We start from the raw sequence: 14383 nt of genomic DNA, 5'->3' as shown, positions 1-14383 counted from the left end.
CCAAGCAGCAGCCAAGAAAGTAGAACTCATGAAAAATGAAGGATAATTGTTACATTTCTGTTTGTTATTTCAAAGAAGCACGTGGAGGAAAGAGAGCTAAGCTTATTTTCGTGTTTGATGTTTTCACTTTGAATTCCCTTGTGGGGCACAATCATCTTTTTTTTTTTTCACAATCATCTTTTGAGTTCTGGGGATGCCAGCCCATGGTGGCCTGGGAAGTCTTGTCTGCATCCCACAGACCTCTCTGGAGGCCCACTGTGGGCCTGACTGCCCTTGGGGCTGGGGAAGCATCTCCTGGACTCTGAACTGATGCGGGAGGAAAAGGCAAATGAGCAAAATAAATAATGACATGGTTTCCATAGACAGAAAGAAATGTGTAGTTTGTTGGGGGAGCAGAAAGCCTTCTTGCCACTGAGTGGTCTGGATAGTATTTTTGCAGTGAGCTCTGCTGGAGAAGGCAATGGCAACTCACTCCAATGTTCTTGCCTGGAAAATCCCAGGGACAGGAGAGCCTGGTGGGCTGCTGTCTATGGGGTCGCACAGAGTTGGACACGACTGAAGCGACTTAGCAGCAGCTGCTGCAAGTCCAGAGGAGGAAGTGGCATTCCCAGAATGGAAAGGAACCGAAGGGCCAAGGAAGGAGGGGCAGGGACAGGCAGGAACAGGGCTCTAGGGGCTTCAGGGCCTCAGAGTGGTCTAGGAGAGTCACGCTTGGCTTTTCTGAGCAGCAGAGTAGGCCAACTGTTAGCTCGGAAGGGCCCACCTCCCACACTACATTCTACCTAGTGGATGGCGATGCTGGCTGGCCCCTACCTCAATACCTTTTCCCAGGGGTCCAGTCTGGGGCCCAGGGCAGATGCCTGTGATGCAGGTTTGATCACTGGGTGGGGGAAGACCCCCACCCCCACCCCCTGGAGGAGGAAATGGCGACCCACTGCAGTAGTATTCTTGCCTGGGAAATCTTATGGACAGCCTGGCAGGCCATGGCCAAAAGGGTCGCAAAGAGTCGGACCCAACTGAGCAACTGAAGGAAGGACCCTCCTGTACCTGTTTCCTCATCTGTAAAATGGGCTACCTTTTCGTTTAGCCCTGGGCTATTGTCCATGGGGTCGCAAAGAGTCGAACATGACTGAGCAACTAACACTTTCACACTTTCACTGAGAAGATAAATGAGATCTGATTTTGAAAGCACCCAGCACATGCAAGCAGGATGGAGTCACCTGGATTCACCTCTGCCACATGCCCCACTGTACCTTCTATCCTCTGAGACACGCCCTCCCTACCTGGGGTCTTCAGAAGCCTGTTTCAGAAGCCCCTCCAGGCCCAACAAGCAGCCTTCTGTCGCCCAGAGCAGAGTGAGTTCCCAGGGGTGTCATCTACATCCCTGTGTCCTTCCCACTGGGCTGCACCCCCACTCTCTCTCTGGGCCCTCGTACCTCTGGCTGTCCCCTCCCTGCTTTTTACATCTGGATTTGGTAGGACCTGGGACTCCTGGGGGCTGTAGGGGCTCCCTTGCTCTGAGTAGGGAGGGCGAGTCCTGGGCTGCAGTGGGGAAACTGTGTTGAGAAATACTGATGTGGAACACTGCGTTTTCCAAAGATGGCTACAATACATCCACCCCAAATACTCTACCTGTGTGTCTTTGGTGAGATTTTGTGATGACATTAACCAGCAAAGACAGGGGCAGTGGTGAGCTATGAATTCTGAGGTTTGACTTTAGAAACGTTCACCTTGCTGTCCTGGGAAACTCACTCCTGGAAACCACTGACTCCTCTGTGAGGAAGCTCAAACTGGCCTCGTGGAAAGGCCCCATGGAGAGGCCTTGTATAAGTATTGAGCCAGGAGCCTAGAAATCTCAGCTGCGAGACAGGTGATCCCAACCTGCTGCTTCAGAGCCCCCACTCACACTTTCCCAGCTGCCCCTGTGTGCTCTGTTCCATTCTTGATTCACATGACTAGTGTTACTGTGACCCTTTGGGGTCATTTGTTATGAAACAATAGTAACTGGAATAGCTAAAATGGCCCAAGCCCTGGACACCACCCCCTTCCCAGCCCCCCTCCCGCAATCCCTGTTCCCTCCTTTCTCTGGCATTCACAGAGTTGCAGGAGCTTCCAGCACTGGCTGTCCATCTGATGAGGTGACTTTTGCAGCTATCCAAGGCCAACTATCTGTCCTCCTAGATCCAGACTTGAGTTGGCCAAATCCCAGTAGGCTGATGGTCCCAGGGGCTCCTCTAGGGACCATTGATGGCCACTGGGCAGGAAAGTAGTGGGGGAGTCTGTGTGGGAAGATAAGTGTATTTTCCAGTCCAGACACTGGGTTGCAGCCTTGGGGGGGTTGGGGGTTCACCCCAAGGTGAACGTGGGGGGATGGTCTTTCTCACATCTGGTTCCCATGACAGCATTCCACAATATTCAGAGAGTGTCCCTCGGGGGCCTGCCAGTGCTGTCTGTGCATAGGACCCTCCCAACCTCTGATGTGGGGGTGGCACCTGCACCCACAACCTGCCCCTCAGCATTCCACAGGCACATGGGTCCCAGGATATCAGAGACACCATAGACCATGACCGGCAACCCCATCCTCCTGTTCCCTCCTCTCCTGCCAAGGGGCAGCAGCCTGTGGACTCAGGCAGCCAGGACCAGATCTGCCATGTGACCAGGCTGGAGTCATTGCAGGGTCTCCTGGAGCATGGGAGTTGGGTGCTGGGATGATAAAGTAGCAGAGGCTAGGGCTGGAGGAACCCAGGATTCAGTATAAAGAAGAAGGAAGCAGATGACCAGGACCCTAATCCTAACCCTGAGGGGGCATCTTTCACTTTTACAGGCCAGGGGACCAAGACACCTTCCCTTGGCCCTTGATGCTGGGCAGTTGGAGCATCCCCCCAACACCTGATGCATGACAGCACCTCCCCCGAGGTCTGGGCATTGTCAACATCTTTCTCCATTATTGAATGTTGACACCTCTCCACACTGGGGAAGCCATGTCCCACCAGTTCTGTGTGGTGACAGAGCTTCCCACCCTGTCTGCCTGTGATGCCACCTCCCTGTGGGCTTCCGTGGGTGCTTCTCTCTTCCGTCTCCTTAGACCACCACTCTCTGGAGAGGTACGCTTCGCTCTCCTTCTGCTGGTCACATCCTGACTAGTTTCTTCTTCACCAAAAAAAGTCCCAGCTTTGAATCTCATCTTATTAACAGACCACACCTTGTGAAGTCCACTGCAACCCTGAGGGGCCTCCCCATACTTTCTGAAGGTTCACTCCTGATTCCCTATCACTTTCTCCAGCGGCTCCTGTCACAGTCCTTGTTAACTTCAAAATTCACACGGTTGATCTTCTGGACTTCCTGGCCTCCATGGGGCATACTGGTGTAGAGTTGGCAACTAAGCTCCCAAATCCTAAGTGCTGGGTGTTGACCATAGCCCTCAGATTCCCACCCACCCTGGAGGACACGCCCACTGGGAAGCCCCACCCACAGAGCACAGGTCACAGTCTGTAGTAAGAGATCCCTGCTGCTTTTTCAGGGTGACCTGGGGTCCTGCCTCCTCCCTCCACGCTCTCAGCCTCTTGTCTCAGGTTCTGCCTCCCGCTTCTTCTTGTGCCTTTCAGTCCTCTGGTACTTAAGGAACAAGTCTTCACCCTAACCTTTCTATCCACACAGCTGGAGCACTCTCTGCCCAGTGGTGGAGCCTGACTGGGGCACCAACCTCCTCTGAACGTTCTCAGTTCTCAGACCAGCATTCTGCCATCATCCTTGACCCTCGGAGTTCACGCCCAGCGCTGCTCTGGCAGGTCCTACAGTGGCTCTATCTCCCTGATGTATACAAACACCATTGCTTTTCCACCACTGGCTGCAAGCCACCACCACCTTTGGCCTGGAATTTTGTAGAAGTTCTTTGCCATGGTAAGACAGCCAGTCTTGGAGCCAAGTGCTCAGTGGGGGCAGGTGGACAGGAGAGGAGATTAGAGGGCCAGCAGAGTGTTCAGATGAACAAGCCTAAGCTCCTCTCTTCTCTCAGAAGATTGTGGGAAGCCATGGGAGAGAAGGTTGTGTGTAGATCACTCTGGCTCTTGGCTCCACCACAGATTATGGGGTCAGGATAGAAGCACAGCCACTTGGCTGTATCCACGGCAGCCTCAGTGGACAAGGGCGCATAGATATAAGTATGGTCATGGATGTTCTTGGGAGAGTTTTTTGTTGTTGCTACTGCTGTTAGATGGTTGAAGGGCTTAAAAATAAAAGCAAGTGTATTAAACGATACACGATTAAACTGTTTTAAAGGTCTTAGGAAGTTTAAGTTAGTTTGTAGATAGTTTTAACCAAAGACCCCTTTATAAGTGGCCATTGTAACTTCATAAATAGGATATTCACATTTTTGTCTAGAACATATATATTTTGTGGTCATGTTGTTAGGTGAATACAAATTAAAAATAATTTCATTTTACCATTGAGCTCAACCTTTTATTGTTATGCAACCTTCTATATCTAATAATGCTTTGACTATAAGATTTCTTTGTTACTCTGTTAGTAAAATTGTTAATATGGTCACATCTGCTTCCTTTTAGTTAACATTTACAGGGTAGGTTTCTTTTCATCCTTTTACTTTCAGTTTCCTGTACCTTTATATTTCATATGATTTATGTCTTCTGTAAGCTGTGTAAAATCAGATTTTTTTTTAATCAGATTTTTTTCCCATTTATTTTTATTAGTTGGAGGCTAATTACTTTATAATATTGTAGTGGTTTTGCCATACATTGACATGAATCAGCCATGGATTTACATGTATTCCCCATCATGATCCCCCCTCCCACCTCCCTCTCCACCGGATCCCTCTGGGTCTTCCCAGTGCACCAGCCCCCAGCACTTGTCTCATGCATCCAACCTGGGCTGGTGATCTGTTTCACCATAGATAATATACATGTTTCGATGCTGTTCTCTCTAAACATCCCACCCTCGCCTTCTCCCACAGAGTCCAAAAGTCTGTTCTGTATATCTGTGTCTCTTTTTCTGTTTTGCGTATAGGGTTATCGTTACCATCCTTCTAAATTCCATATATATGTGTTAGTATACTGTATTGGTCTTTATCTTTCTGGCTTACTTCACTCTGTATAATGGGCTCCAGTTTCATCCATCTCATTAGAACTGATTCAAATGAATTCTTTTTAATGGCTGAGTAATATTCCATGGTGTATATGTACCACAGCTTCCTTATCCATTTGTCTGCTGATGGACATCTAGGTTGCTTCCATGTCCAGGCTATTATAAACAGTGCTGCGATGAACATTGGGGTGCGTGTGTCTCTTTCAGATCTGGTTTCCTCGGTGTGTATGCCCAGAAGCGGGATTGCTGGGTCATATGGCAGTTCTATTTCCAGTTTTTTAAGGAATCTCCACACTGTTCTCCATAGTGGCTGTACTAGTTTGCATTCCCACCAACAGTGTAAGAGGGTTCCCTTTTCTCCACACCCTCTCCAGCATTTATTGCTTGTAGACTTCTGGATAGCAGCCATCCTGACTGGCGTGTAATGGTACCTCATTGTGGTTTTGATTTGCATTTCTCTGATAATGAGTGATGTTGAGCATCTTTTCATGTGTTTGTTAGCCATCTGTATGTCTTCTTTGGAGAAATGTCTGTTTAGTTCTTTGGCCCATTTTTTGCTTGGGTCATTTATTTTTCTGGAATTGAGCTGCAGGAGTTGCTTGTATGTTTTTGAGATTAATCCTTTGTCTGTTGCTTCGTTTGCTATTATTTTCTCCCAGTCTGAGGGCTGTCTTTTCACCTTGCTTATAGTTTCCTTTGTTGTGCAAAAACTTTTAAGTTTCATTAGGTCCCATTTGTTTATTTTTGCTTTTATTTCCAATATTCTGGGAGGTGGGTCATAGAGGATCCTGCTGTGATTTATGTCAGAGAGTGTTTTGCCTATGTTCTCCTCTAGGAGTTTTATAGTTTCTGGTCTTACATTTAGATCTTTAATCCATTGTGAGTTTATTTTTGTGTATGGTGTTAGAAAGTGTTCTAGTTTCATTCTTTTACAAGTGGTTGACCAGTTTTCCCAGCACCACTTGTTAAAGAGGTTGTCTTTTTTCCATTGTATATTCTTGCCTCCTTTGTCGAAGATATGGTGTCCATAGGTTCGTGGATTTATCTCTGGGCTTTCTATTCTGTTCCATTGATCAATATTTTTGTCTTTGTGCCAGTACCATACTGTCTTGATGACTGTGGCTTTGTAGTAGAGTCTGAAGTCAGGCAGGTTGATTCCTCCAGTTCCATTCTTCTTTCTCAAGATTGCTTTGGCTATTCAAGGTTTTTTGTATTTCCATACAAAGTGTGAAATTATTTGTTCTAGTTATGTGAAAAATACCATTGGTAGCTTGATAGGGATTGCATTGAATCTATAGATTGCTTTGGGTAGTATAGTCATTTTGACAACATTGATTCTTCCAATCCATGAACACAGTATATTTATTTCTCCATCTGTTTGTGTCCTCTTTGATTTCTTTCATCAGTGTTTTATAGTTTTCTATGTATAGGTCTTTTGTTTCTTTAGGTAGATATACTCCTAAGTATTTTATTCTTTTTGTTGCAATGGTGAATGGTATTGTTTCCTTAATTTCTCTTTCTGCTTTCTCATTGTTAGTATATAGGAATGCAAGGGATTTCTGTGTGTTAATTTTATATCCTGCAACTTTACTGTATTCGTTGATTAGCTCTAGTAATTTTCTGGTAGAGTCTTTAGGGTTTTCTATGTAGAGGATCATGTCATCTGCAAACAGAGAGAGTTTCACTTCTTCTTTTCCTATCTGGATTCCTTTTATTTCTTTTTCTGCTCTGATTGTTGTGGCCAAAACTTCCAAAGCTATGTTGAATAGTAGTGGTGAGAGTGGGAACCCTTGTCTTGTTCCTGAAAAAATCAGATTATTTTTAATCAGGCTGACAATCCTGATCATTTAGTCCCCCTGGATTTCAGACCTCTGCTCTTTAGAACTGTGAGGGAATATATTTCTGTTGTTTTAAGCCACCCAGTTTGTGGTGGCTTAAAAGGCTCCAAGACACAGAGACATGCTTCCAGGGCTATCATTTTTCCTGCCTAAAGCCTTTGCATTTAGTTCCTCTTGTCCAAAGCAGGTAACATTCAATGAAGTAACTAAAAGAAAATAAAGTTTCTATTACTGTATATGCCATATTTTTGTTATCTTTTTAAATTTTTTTATTACTTAAAAGTTTTTTGAATTGTTTTTGCATTCCTTTATCTTTGTGCCATATTTAATAATGGTCATCTGGGGCATTGGGGTCACCACTTTCCTGGTGGTCCAGTGGTTAAGACTTAGTGCTCCCAATGCAAGGGGCATGGGTTCGATCCCTAATCAGGGAACTAAGATCCTGCTTGCTGCATGCCATGGCCGGAAAAAAAAAACAAAAAATACAGAAAACAGAATCAAAATAATGGTTTTTTGAAGGAGACAGGGATTTTCAGATTCTGTAATCTTTGTCATGTTTGTTGCTTTCTTTTTATAATACTAATATTATTTATGCAAGGAATGAGTCAAGTTAGAAATTTAGAATAATATAAACAACATTTAAACTGTTTTATGCATGTTAACAACTTTGGTGCCCTGTAAGATTATTTTGGGGGGACTAATGGAATGATTAATTCATATGAAAACAATTTTGTTTTCCCCATTCCTTTTATTTCTTTACTTTAAAATTTATTTTTAAAATATTTAATTATTTTTAGGTATTTATTTTTATTTTATTTATTTATTTTGGCTGCAGCTTGTGGGATCTTAGTTTCCCAACCAGGGATGGAACCTGTGCTCCTGAAGTGAAATTATGAAGTCCTAACCACTGGACTGCCAGGGAATTCCCTAAGTATTTATTTTTATTTTTAGCTAATGTATGTCTGTGGAGAAGGCGATGTCAACCCACTCCAGTACTCTCGCCTGGAAAATCCCATGGACAGAGGATCCTGGTAGGCTGCAGTCCATGGGGTCGCTATGAGTCAGACAGAACGGAGCGACTTCACTTTCACTTTTCACTTTCACGCATTGGAGAAGGAAATGGCAACCCACTCCAGTGTTCTTGCCTGGAGAATCCCAGGGATGGGGGAGCCTGGTAGGCTGCCGTCTATGGGGTCGCACAGAGTCGGACATGACTGAAGTGACTTAGCAGCAGCAGCAGCAACGTATGCCTGAGATGTGCTGTTTGTAATAGTAAAAATGTGGAAACAACCAATATTTATTCAACAATATGAGACTGGTTAACTAAATTACACTTTATTCTATAATGGACTTATTATGCTATGGGCAACAAATGCACATATGCAGCCATTAAAACAACTTGCATAAAAGTATGAGGGCTTACAAATAGCTGAGAAAAGAAGAGAAGCTAAAGGCAAAGGAGAAAAGGAAAGATATACCTATCTAGATGCAGAGTTCCAAAGAATATCATGGAGAGATAAGAAAGCCTTCCTCAGTGATCAATGCAAAGAAGTAGAGGAAAACAATAGAATGTGCAAGACTAGAGATTTCTTCAAGAAAATTAGAGATATCAAGGGGACATGTCATGCAAAGATGGGCACAATAAAGGGCAGAAATGGTATGAATCTAACAGAAGCAGCAAAAGAGGTGGCAAGAATACACAGAACTATACAAAAAAGCTCTTCACGACCCAGATAACCACGATGATGTGATCATTCACTTAGAGCCAGAGATCCTGGAATGCAAAGTCAAGTGGGCCTTAGGAAGCATCACTATGAACAAAGCTAGTGGAGGTGATAGAATTCCAGTTGAGCTATTTCAAATCCTAAGAGATGATGCCGTGAAAGTTCTGCACTCAATATGCCAGCAAATTTGGAAAACTCAGTAGTGGCCACAGGACTGAAAAAGGTCAGTTTTCATTCCAATCCCAGAGAAAGGCAATGACAAAGAATGTTCAAACTACCACACATTTGCACTCATTTTCTCACACAGTAGCAAAGGAATGTTCAAAATTCTCCAAGCCAGGCATCAACAGTACAAGAACCGAGAACTTCGAGATGTTTCAGGAGTTGGTGATGGACAGGGAGGCCTGGTGTGCTGCAGTCTTTGAGTCATGGGGTCTCAAAGAGTCGAACATGACTGAGCAACTGAACTGAACTGTGAATGAAGCAGGTTACAAAATGTTGAGAGTAGCAGGAGGACTTTTTTTTCAATTTTCTTTTTTATTGAGGTGAAGCTCATGTAATATAAACTTAGCCATTTTATAGTATATAATTCAGTGGCACTTAGTATATTTAGGACAAACATCACCTCTGTCTAGTTCAGAAACATTTTTATCATTCCCAAAGGAGGCCTTATCTCCATGAAGTGGTCTCTCCTCATGCCTCCTCCCCGCAGTTCTTGGCAATTACTAATCTATTTTCAGTCTCTATGGACTTGCCTATTGTGGACATTTCATATCAGTCAAATCACACAGTTTGTGACCTGTGTCTGTTATTTTTCACTGAGCACCATTCACACTGTAGCCTGTGTCAGTGCTCCATCCTTTGTTATGGCTGAGGAATATTCTACTATAAGGAGGCACCACACACTTTGTGCCTCCACCTGCTGATGGGTTTGGTTCCTCCCGCCCATTTCAACCATTCTATGACTAGAGCTGCTGTTAATATTTGTGTGCAAGCATTTGTTTGAACACCTGTTTTCAGTTCTCTGGGCATACCCTAGGAGTGGAATTGCTGGGTCATATGAAAATTCTATTTAACCTTTTGAGGAATGACTAGACTGTTTTCCCGCAGTGGCTACATCATTTCACAATCCCATCAGCAATGTATGAAGATTCCATTTGTTCGACATCTTCACCAACACTTATTATTCTCTTTTAAATTATTATTATATTCATGCTAGTGGGTGTGACATAGTACATCTGGTTTTGATTTGCATTTCCCTGGTGCATTTCCCTGGTTCCCATCATTTCCAATGATGCTGAACATCTTTTCATGTTCAAGTGGCTATTGGCCATTTATGTATTTTCTATTTAAAAATGTCTATTTAAGTCATTTGCCCAACTTTTAATTGAGTTGCTTATCTTTTAGTTGTTGAGTTGTAAAAGTTCCTTATATGTTGCAGATACTAGACTCTTATCTGACACATGGATTGCAAATATTTTCTTCCATTTTGTGTAGTTTCTTCACTTTCTCAAGAGAGTCCATGAGTTCATTTTAATAGAAGAGATACATTCTCTTTCATTAAAACAATCTGAACATATATTGTCATAAACACACAGTGATTATCTCTGAGTAGTTTAGATTGTCAATATTTTGTTATTTTGGAATTAACCCTGGCAATATTTCTCAAGGTTACTAATTTGCAAATTGGTAAATGGAAAGTGAAAGTGTCTGATTGTTAGCTCATGTTATTATGATGTGTGTGCATCTTGGAAAGGAACCGAGGTGTGGAACATGCAGGGATTTCTGAACACACAACCCTAGTGGTGGGGATGCTATCACAGTCCCAGACCCAACTGGTCAGGTGGAAAGCTCCCCCCAGCCCAGCCCACCTCAGTTCCTGTGTGTCTACGGCCTTCTGTTTTGTTTCTGTTTCTCCCTCTGGGGCTGTCCTGGGAAAAGGAAACTGAAACTGAAGCTTAATCAGCCTGTGTAACTCTGACGTAGTTTGCTCAGGCTTTTAAAAGGCTGAGCTGCCAGGGCTGGAGAGAGCTGAGAGCAGAGAGGCAGCCGCAGCCAACCAGTGTCTGCAGAGAACCTGGCACCAGAACCCATGGCCATGGTGAGTGGTGAGGCGGGTTTGACAGGTGGGGCAGGTGGGCTCTGTACTCCTCTGCCTGGTGGCATCTGCCAGGGGAAGAATGCCTACATATGCACAGGCAGGTAGAGCTGCTCAAAGCATCCAGTTCCCTAAGTGTGAGGGGAGAGACAGGGCTCTTTCTGAAATCAGGGTCTGGGTCCTGAGAGGTGGCTTCTGCCCAGTGGCCAACCCTGAGATCCTTTGGGATCAGTGCAGGGCAGGGGGATATTTTATCTGGGAGATGACATGATGGTTGTGGATGGTGGCTCTTCTGCTCCCTTGCACTCTCCAGTATCTGGGGTCCCCCTCCCGGTGGGTGGGAAGGGAACTGCATCCCTGGGGTCTGACACTCTCCCCACTGCCAGTGCTACCCGTGCAGTAGTCCCAGGACTTCTGAATCTGTGTGATGCCCACAGGGCGGGAACCTGAAGGTGAAGATGCTAGGAGGCGAGGAGATCCTGGTGCCTCTGAGGGACTCCATGACGGTATCCGAGCTGAAGCAGTTCATCACCCAGAAGATCAATGTGCCTGCTTTCCAGCAGCGCCTGGCCCACCTTGAAAGCAGGGAGATACTGCAGGACAGGGTGTCCCTTGCCGACCAGGGCTTGAGAGCTGGCAGCACCGTCCTGCTGGTGGTGGAGAACTGCAGTGCCCCCTTGAACATCGTGGTGAGGAACGACAAGGGTCGCAGCAGCTCCTACGAGGTCCTGCTGACGCAGACTGTGGCCAAGCTCAAGCAGCAGGTGTGCCAAAAGGAGCGTGTGCAAGCGGACCAGTTCTGGCTGTCTTTTGAAGGGAAGCCCATGGATGATGAGCAACCGCTGGGGGAGTATGGCCTCACGACTGGGTGCACCGTGTTCATGAATCTACGTCTGCGGGGGGGGGTAGGAAGGGCCAGGAGGGCCTTAGGGAGGGCGCCCCATGCAGCGCAGTGAATAAAGTTGTAGCAAAGCCGAATGTATCGAAGTGTTCATTCCACCCTGGCCAGCACCCCCCACCCCCCCCACCTCCTGGTCATCAGCCCTCCATTCTGCACCCTTCTAGTGAGATTGGGGGAAGGGTGGAGGAGGGAGTGGGTGAGGGGACCCAGGGTCACTGGGTAGTCACCAGGCTAGGGTGGCCAAGTTAAAGGACAAACCTTGTGGCATCAAAATGGTGACACACCCCTCCCAGCCTCTGGAGAAACTGAAGCTGTGTCCCCACCTCTTTGGGAAATTAATTTCTAGAGAAATAAAAAGAGGCAGGTCTGTTGAAGCCCATCCTTGTCTTCTGGTTGAGCCTCAGTCAGCCCTGCACAACTGGTCCCCACCCTCACAGCTGGATCAGGAGATAGCGCAGGGAGGGGAAAGGCCTGGCTGGGTCCGGAAGGTCACATGGTGAGTGTCCCTGGAAGTGGTGAGGGGGTGAGTCCCTAGGGCCTGCCTTGGCCAGTTCTAAGGGAGGCTTTCCCACACCAGCCGGGGGCTGAGGGCCTCCAGGACCCATCAGAATACACTGTCCAGCCTGCATTGGTCTGGAGGGAATTGGGGACTGGGCCTTGGGCACACCCATCCCCATTAGGGTGAGCTGCTCCTTCAGAGTGCACTTAATGCAAGGGCCACAGTCAGCAGGTGAGGGGGCAACCAGGATGGGGGTTCCTGTTGTTCACATGGATGGCAGGGGAACAAACTACACCTGCTTCCACATTAGATGCTTCTTTCTGTGCCAGTTTCCCAAATGAGTCAGCCTTGGACAGAATTAGGGGGGCAGGGAATGGGTACACAGAACCTACACCTCTTGGGCAAAAGTCCATGACTCTGGGGACACTCAGACCTCAGCTCTCTGACTCTTTAAGGGCATTTGGCTGGAGACCCAGACCCCTTTCTGATCTGTGGGAGTCTGCATCTGAGCTGGGGGACCCCCAGTTCTGGCTTGCCTGTGACAGTTATATGTAGACACAATGGTGTGTGTGTGTGTGTGTAGGGGGACTCCTGGCTCTAGCCTCATTTCCTGTGTCCCCACCCTCACCTCTTTGACATACTGTAACTTAACAAGCATGAGCACACCCTCTCGGTGACACCCTCCTTTCTTGAATCCCCTCACCAGGGTCTGGGTGAGGTAGGGTCTTTCTCCAAGGTGCCTCTGTGCTGCTCACCCTTCATGGCCTCTGGCTCAGAGATCTGTGGTTGGCTTGGGTGAGGGGGTGTGCAGCAGACTCAGCCCTGGAGGAACAGAAGGGATCTCCTCTCCTTCTCCCACCCCCACCATCTTCAGCTAGGTCGGGTACTAATTTGCACCCTCTGGATCTCAGTTTATCCCCCTGGACCCAGCGGGAATGGTTGGGAAGTGCCTTGGGGGAGTTGGGAAGGGGGCGTGGCTGGCCATCCATCGCTGCTGCTATTCCCACCTCAGACGACAGGGGGAGCCCGTCGCCCTGCAGAGGGCCGGGAGCCGACCCGGGATCGCGAGGTGGGCGGGTCTGCGCTTCGCAGCGACCAATCGCCGCAGCTCGCAGCCTGCATTGGTCCCCTCTGGCCGGTGGTCCCGGGCGGCCGAGCTTCCGTCCCCAGTTCCTGTGAGGGGCTAGGGTCCCCCGTCAGGTTCCTCTCGCCGGGGGAGGGGCGCAGCCCTTTAGGGCGCGAGGGGCGGCAGGGCCTCGGATCTGGAAGCCCCTCCCTGCGGCCCGGGAGCCCCCGCCGCCCCAGCCCTGGCGCAGCCTGGAGCCCCTTGGAAGTCCCGTCACGTCGTCTCCAGATTATGCATTAACCCGATTTCAGCCGCATTTCCTGGCGGGGGGGCGGGGGGGGGCGGAACGTCCGCGCAGACGGGGGAGGGGCGTCCGCGGGAGTGCGCTGCAGCTGGGAGAGCACCCTCGAGCCCGCCCCAACCCCGCCCTCGGCCTGGCCAGGCCCACCACCCTCCTGGGCCAAACCTAGACCTGCCCCCTCCCTCCCCCAGCCAGGCCTCCGCCCGGCGCCGCTATCCCGGCGCTTTGTTCGCGGCTGCCGCGGGTAGCGGGGCGCCGGGAGGGCCGGGGTGGGGGCGGGCGGGCGGGCCGCGGGGGGTGGGGTGGGGGCGGGAAGGGGGTGGTGCTGTCCCAGGTCCCGCCCCCGGCCCGCCCCCGCGCCTCCCGCGCTCCCACCGCCTCCCCCGAGCTGCGTCCCGTCCTGTCCAGTCCCGTCCCCGGCGCGGCCCGGCCCGTGCGCTTGCTCCGGCCGCCTTCCGCCGTCCTCTGCCCGCGCCATGGCCAGCCTGCGGCCGTTCAGCCGGGCCCTGCTGCAGCCTTTGCTGCTGCTCCTGGTGGTGGCCGTGCGCGCCCTGCCCAGCGCCGACGGGACGTGCCCTGAACGCGCGCTGGAGCGGCGCGAGGAGGAGGCGAACGTGGTGCTCACCGGCACCGTGGAGGAGATCCTCAACGTGGACCCGGTGCAGCACACATACTCGTGCAAGGTGGGCCCCCTGGGGATCCCCGGGACCCTGAGCCCCTTCGGACCCTTTCCCCGGCGATCCCGGACCCCTAGCCCAGAGGTCTTCCCGTCGCGATGCCGGCCGCCTGCTGAGACCCCCGCCCCGGGCCGTGGGAACGAGCCCCAGACGTTCCGCAGCGCCAGCTCCTGCTCCCGCTC

At 49.1% G+C, this 14383-nt stretch overlaps 2 protein-coding genes across 2 annotated transcripts in view; both read left to right on the top strand.

Moving 5' to 3' along the window:
- Positions 1-10615: 10615 nt before the first annotated feature.
- Positions 10616-11735, top strand: ISG15 (ISG15 ubiquitin like modifier). The gene is made up of 2 exons (XM_043923474.1): positions 10616-10760; positions 11195-11735. Exons 1-2 carry the CDS (start codon positions 10752-10754, stop codon positions 11711-11713), a joined length of 528 nt encoding a protein of 175 aa, XP_043779409.1. The 5' UTR covers positions 10616-10751; the 3' UTR covers positions 11714-11735.
- Positions 11736-13860: 2125 nt separating this feature from the next.
- The window catches only part of AGRN (agrin), a 36283-nt gene continuing 35760 nt past the window's right edge, over positions 13861-14383 (top strand). The window contains exon 1 of the mRNA XM_043923394.1: positions 13861-14207. Within this exon, the coding sequence (XP_043779329.1) occupies positions 14001-14207 (207 nt within the window). The 5' untranslated portion in view covers positions 13861-14000. The remainder of the gene's footprint in view (positions 14208-14383) is intronic.

This window comes from Cervus elaphus, chromosome 14, assembly GCF_910594005.1.
Source record: "Cervus elaphus chromosome 14, mCerEla1.1, whole genome shotgun sequence".
Classification (NCBI taxonomy): Eukaryota; Metazoa; Chordata; class Mammalia; order Artiodactyla; family Cervidae; genus Cervus; species Cervus elaphus.
Note: the sequence above shows the minus strand (reverse complement) of the source record. Positions and strands in the feature narration are given on the sequence as shown.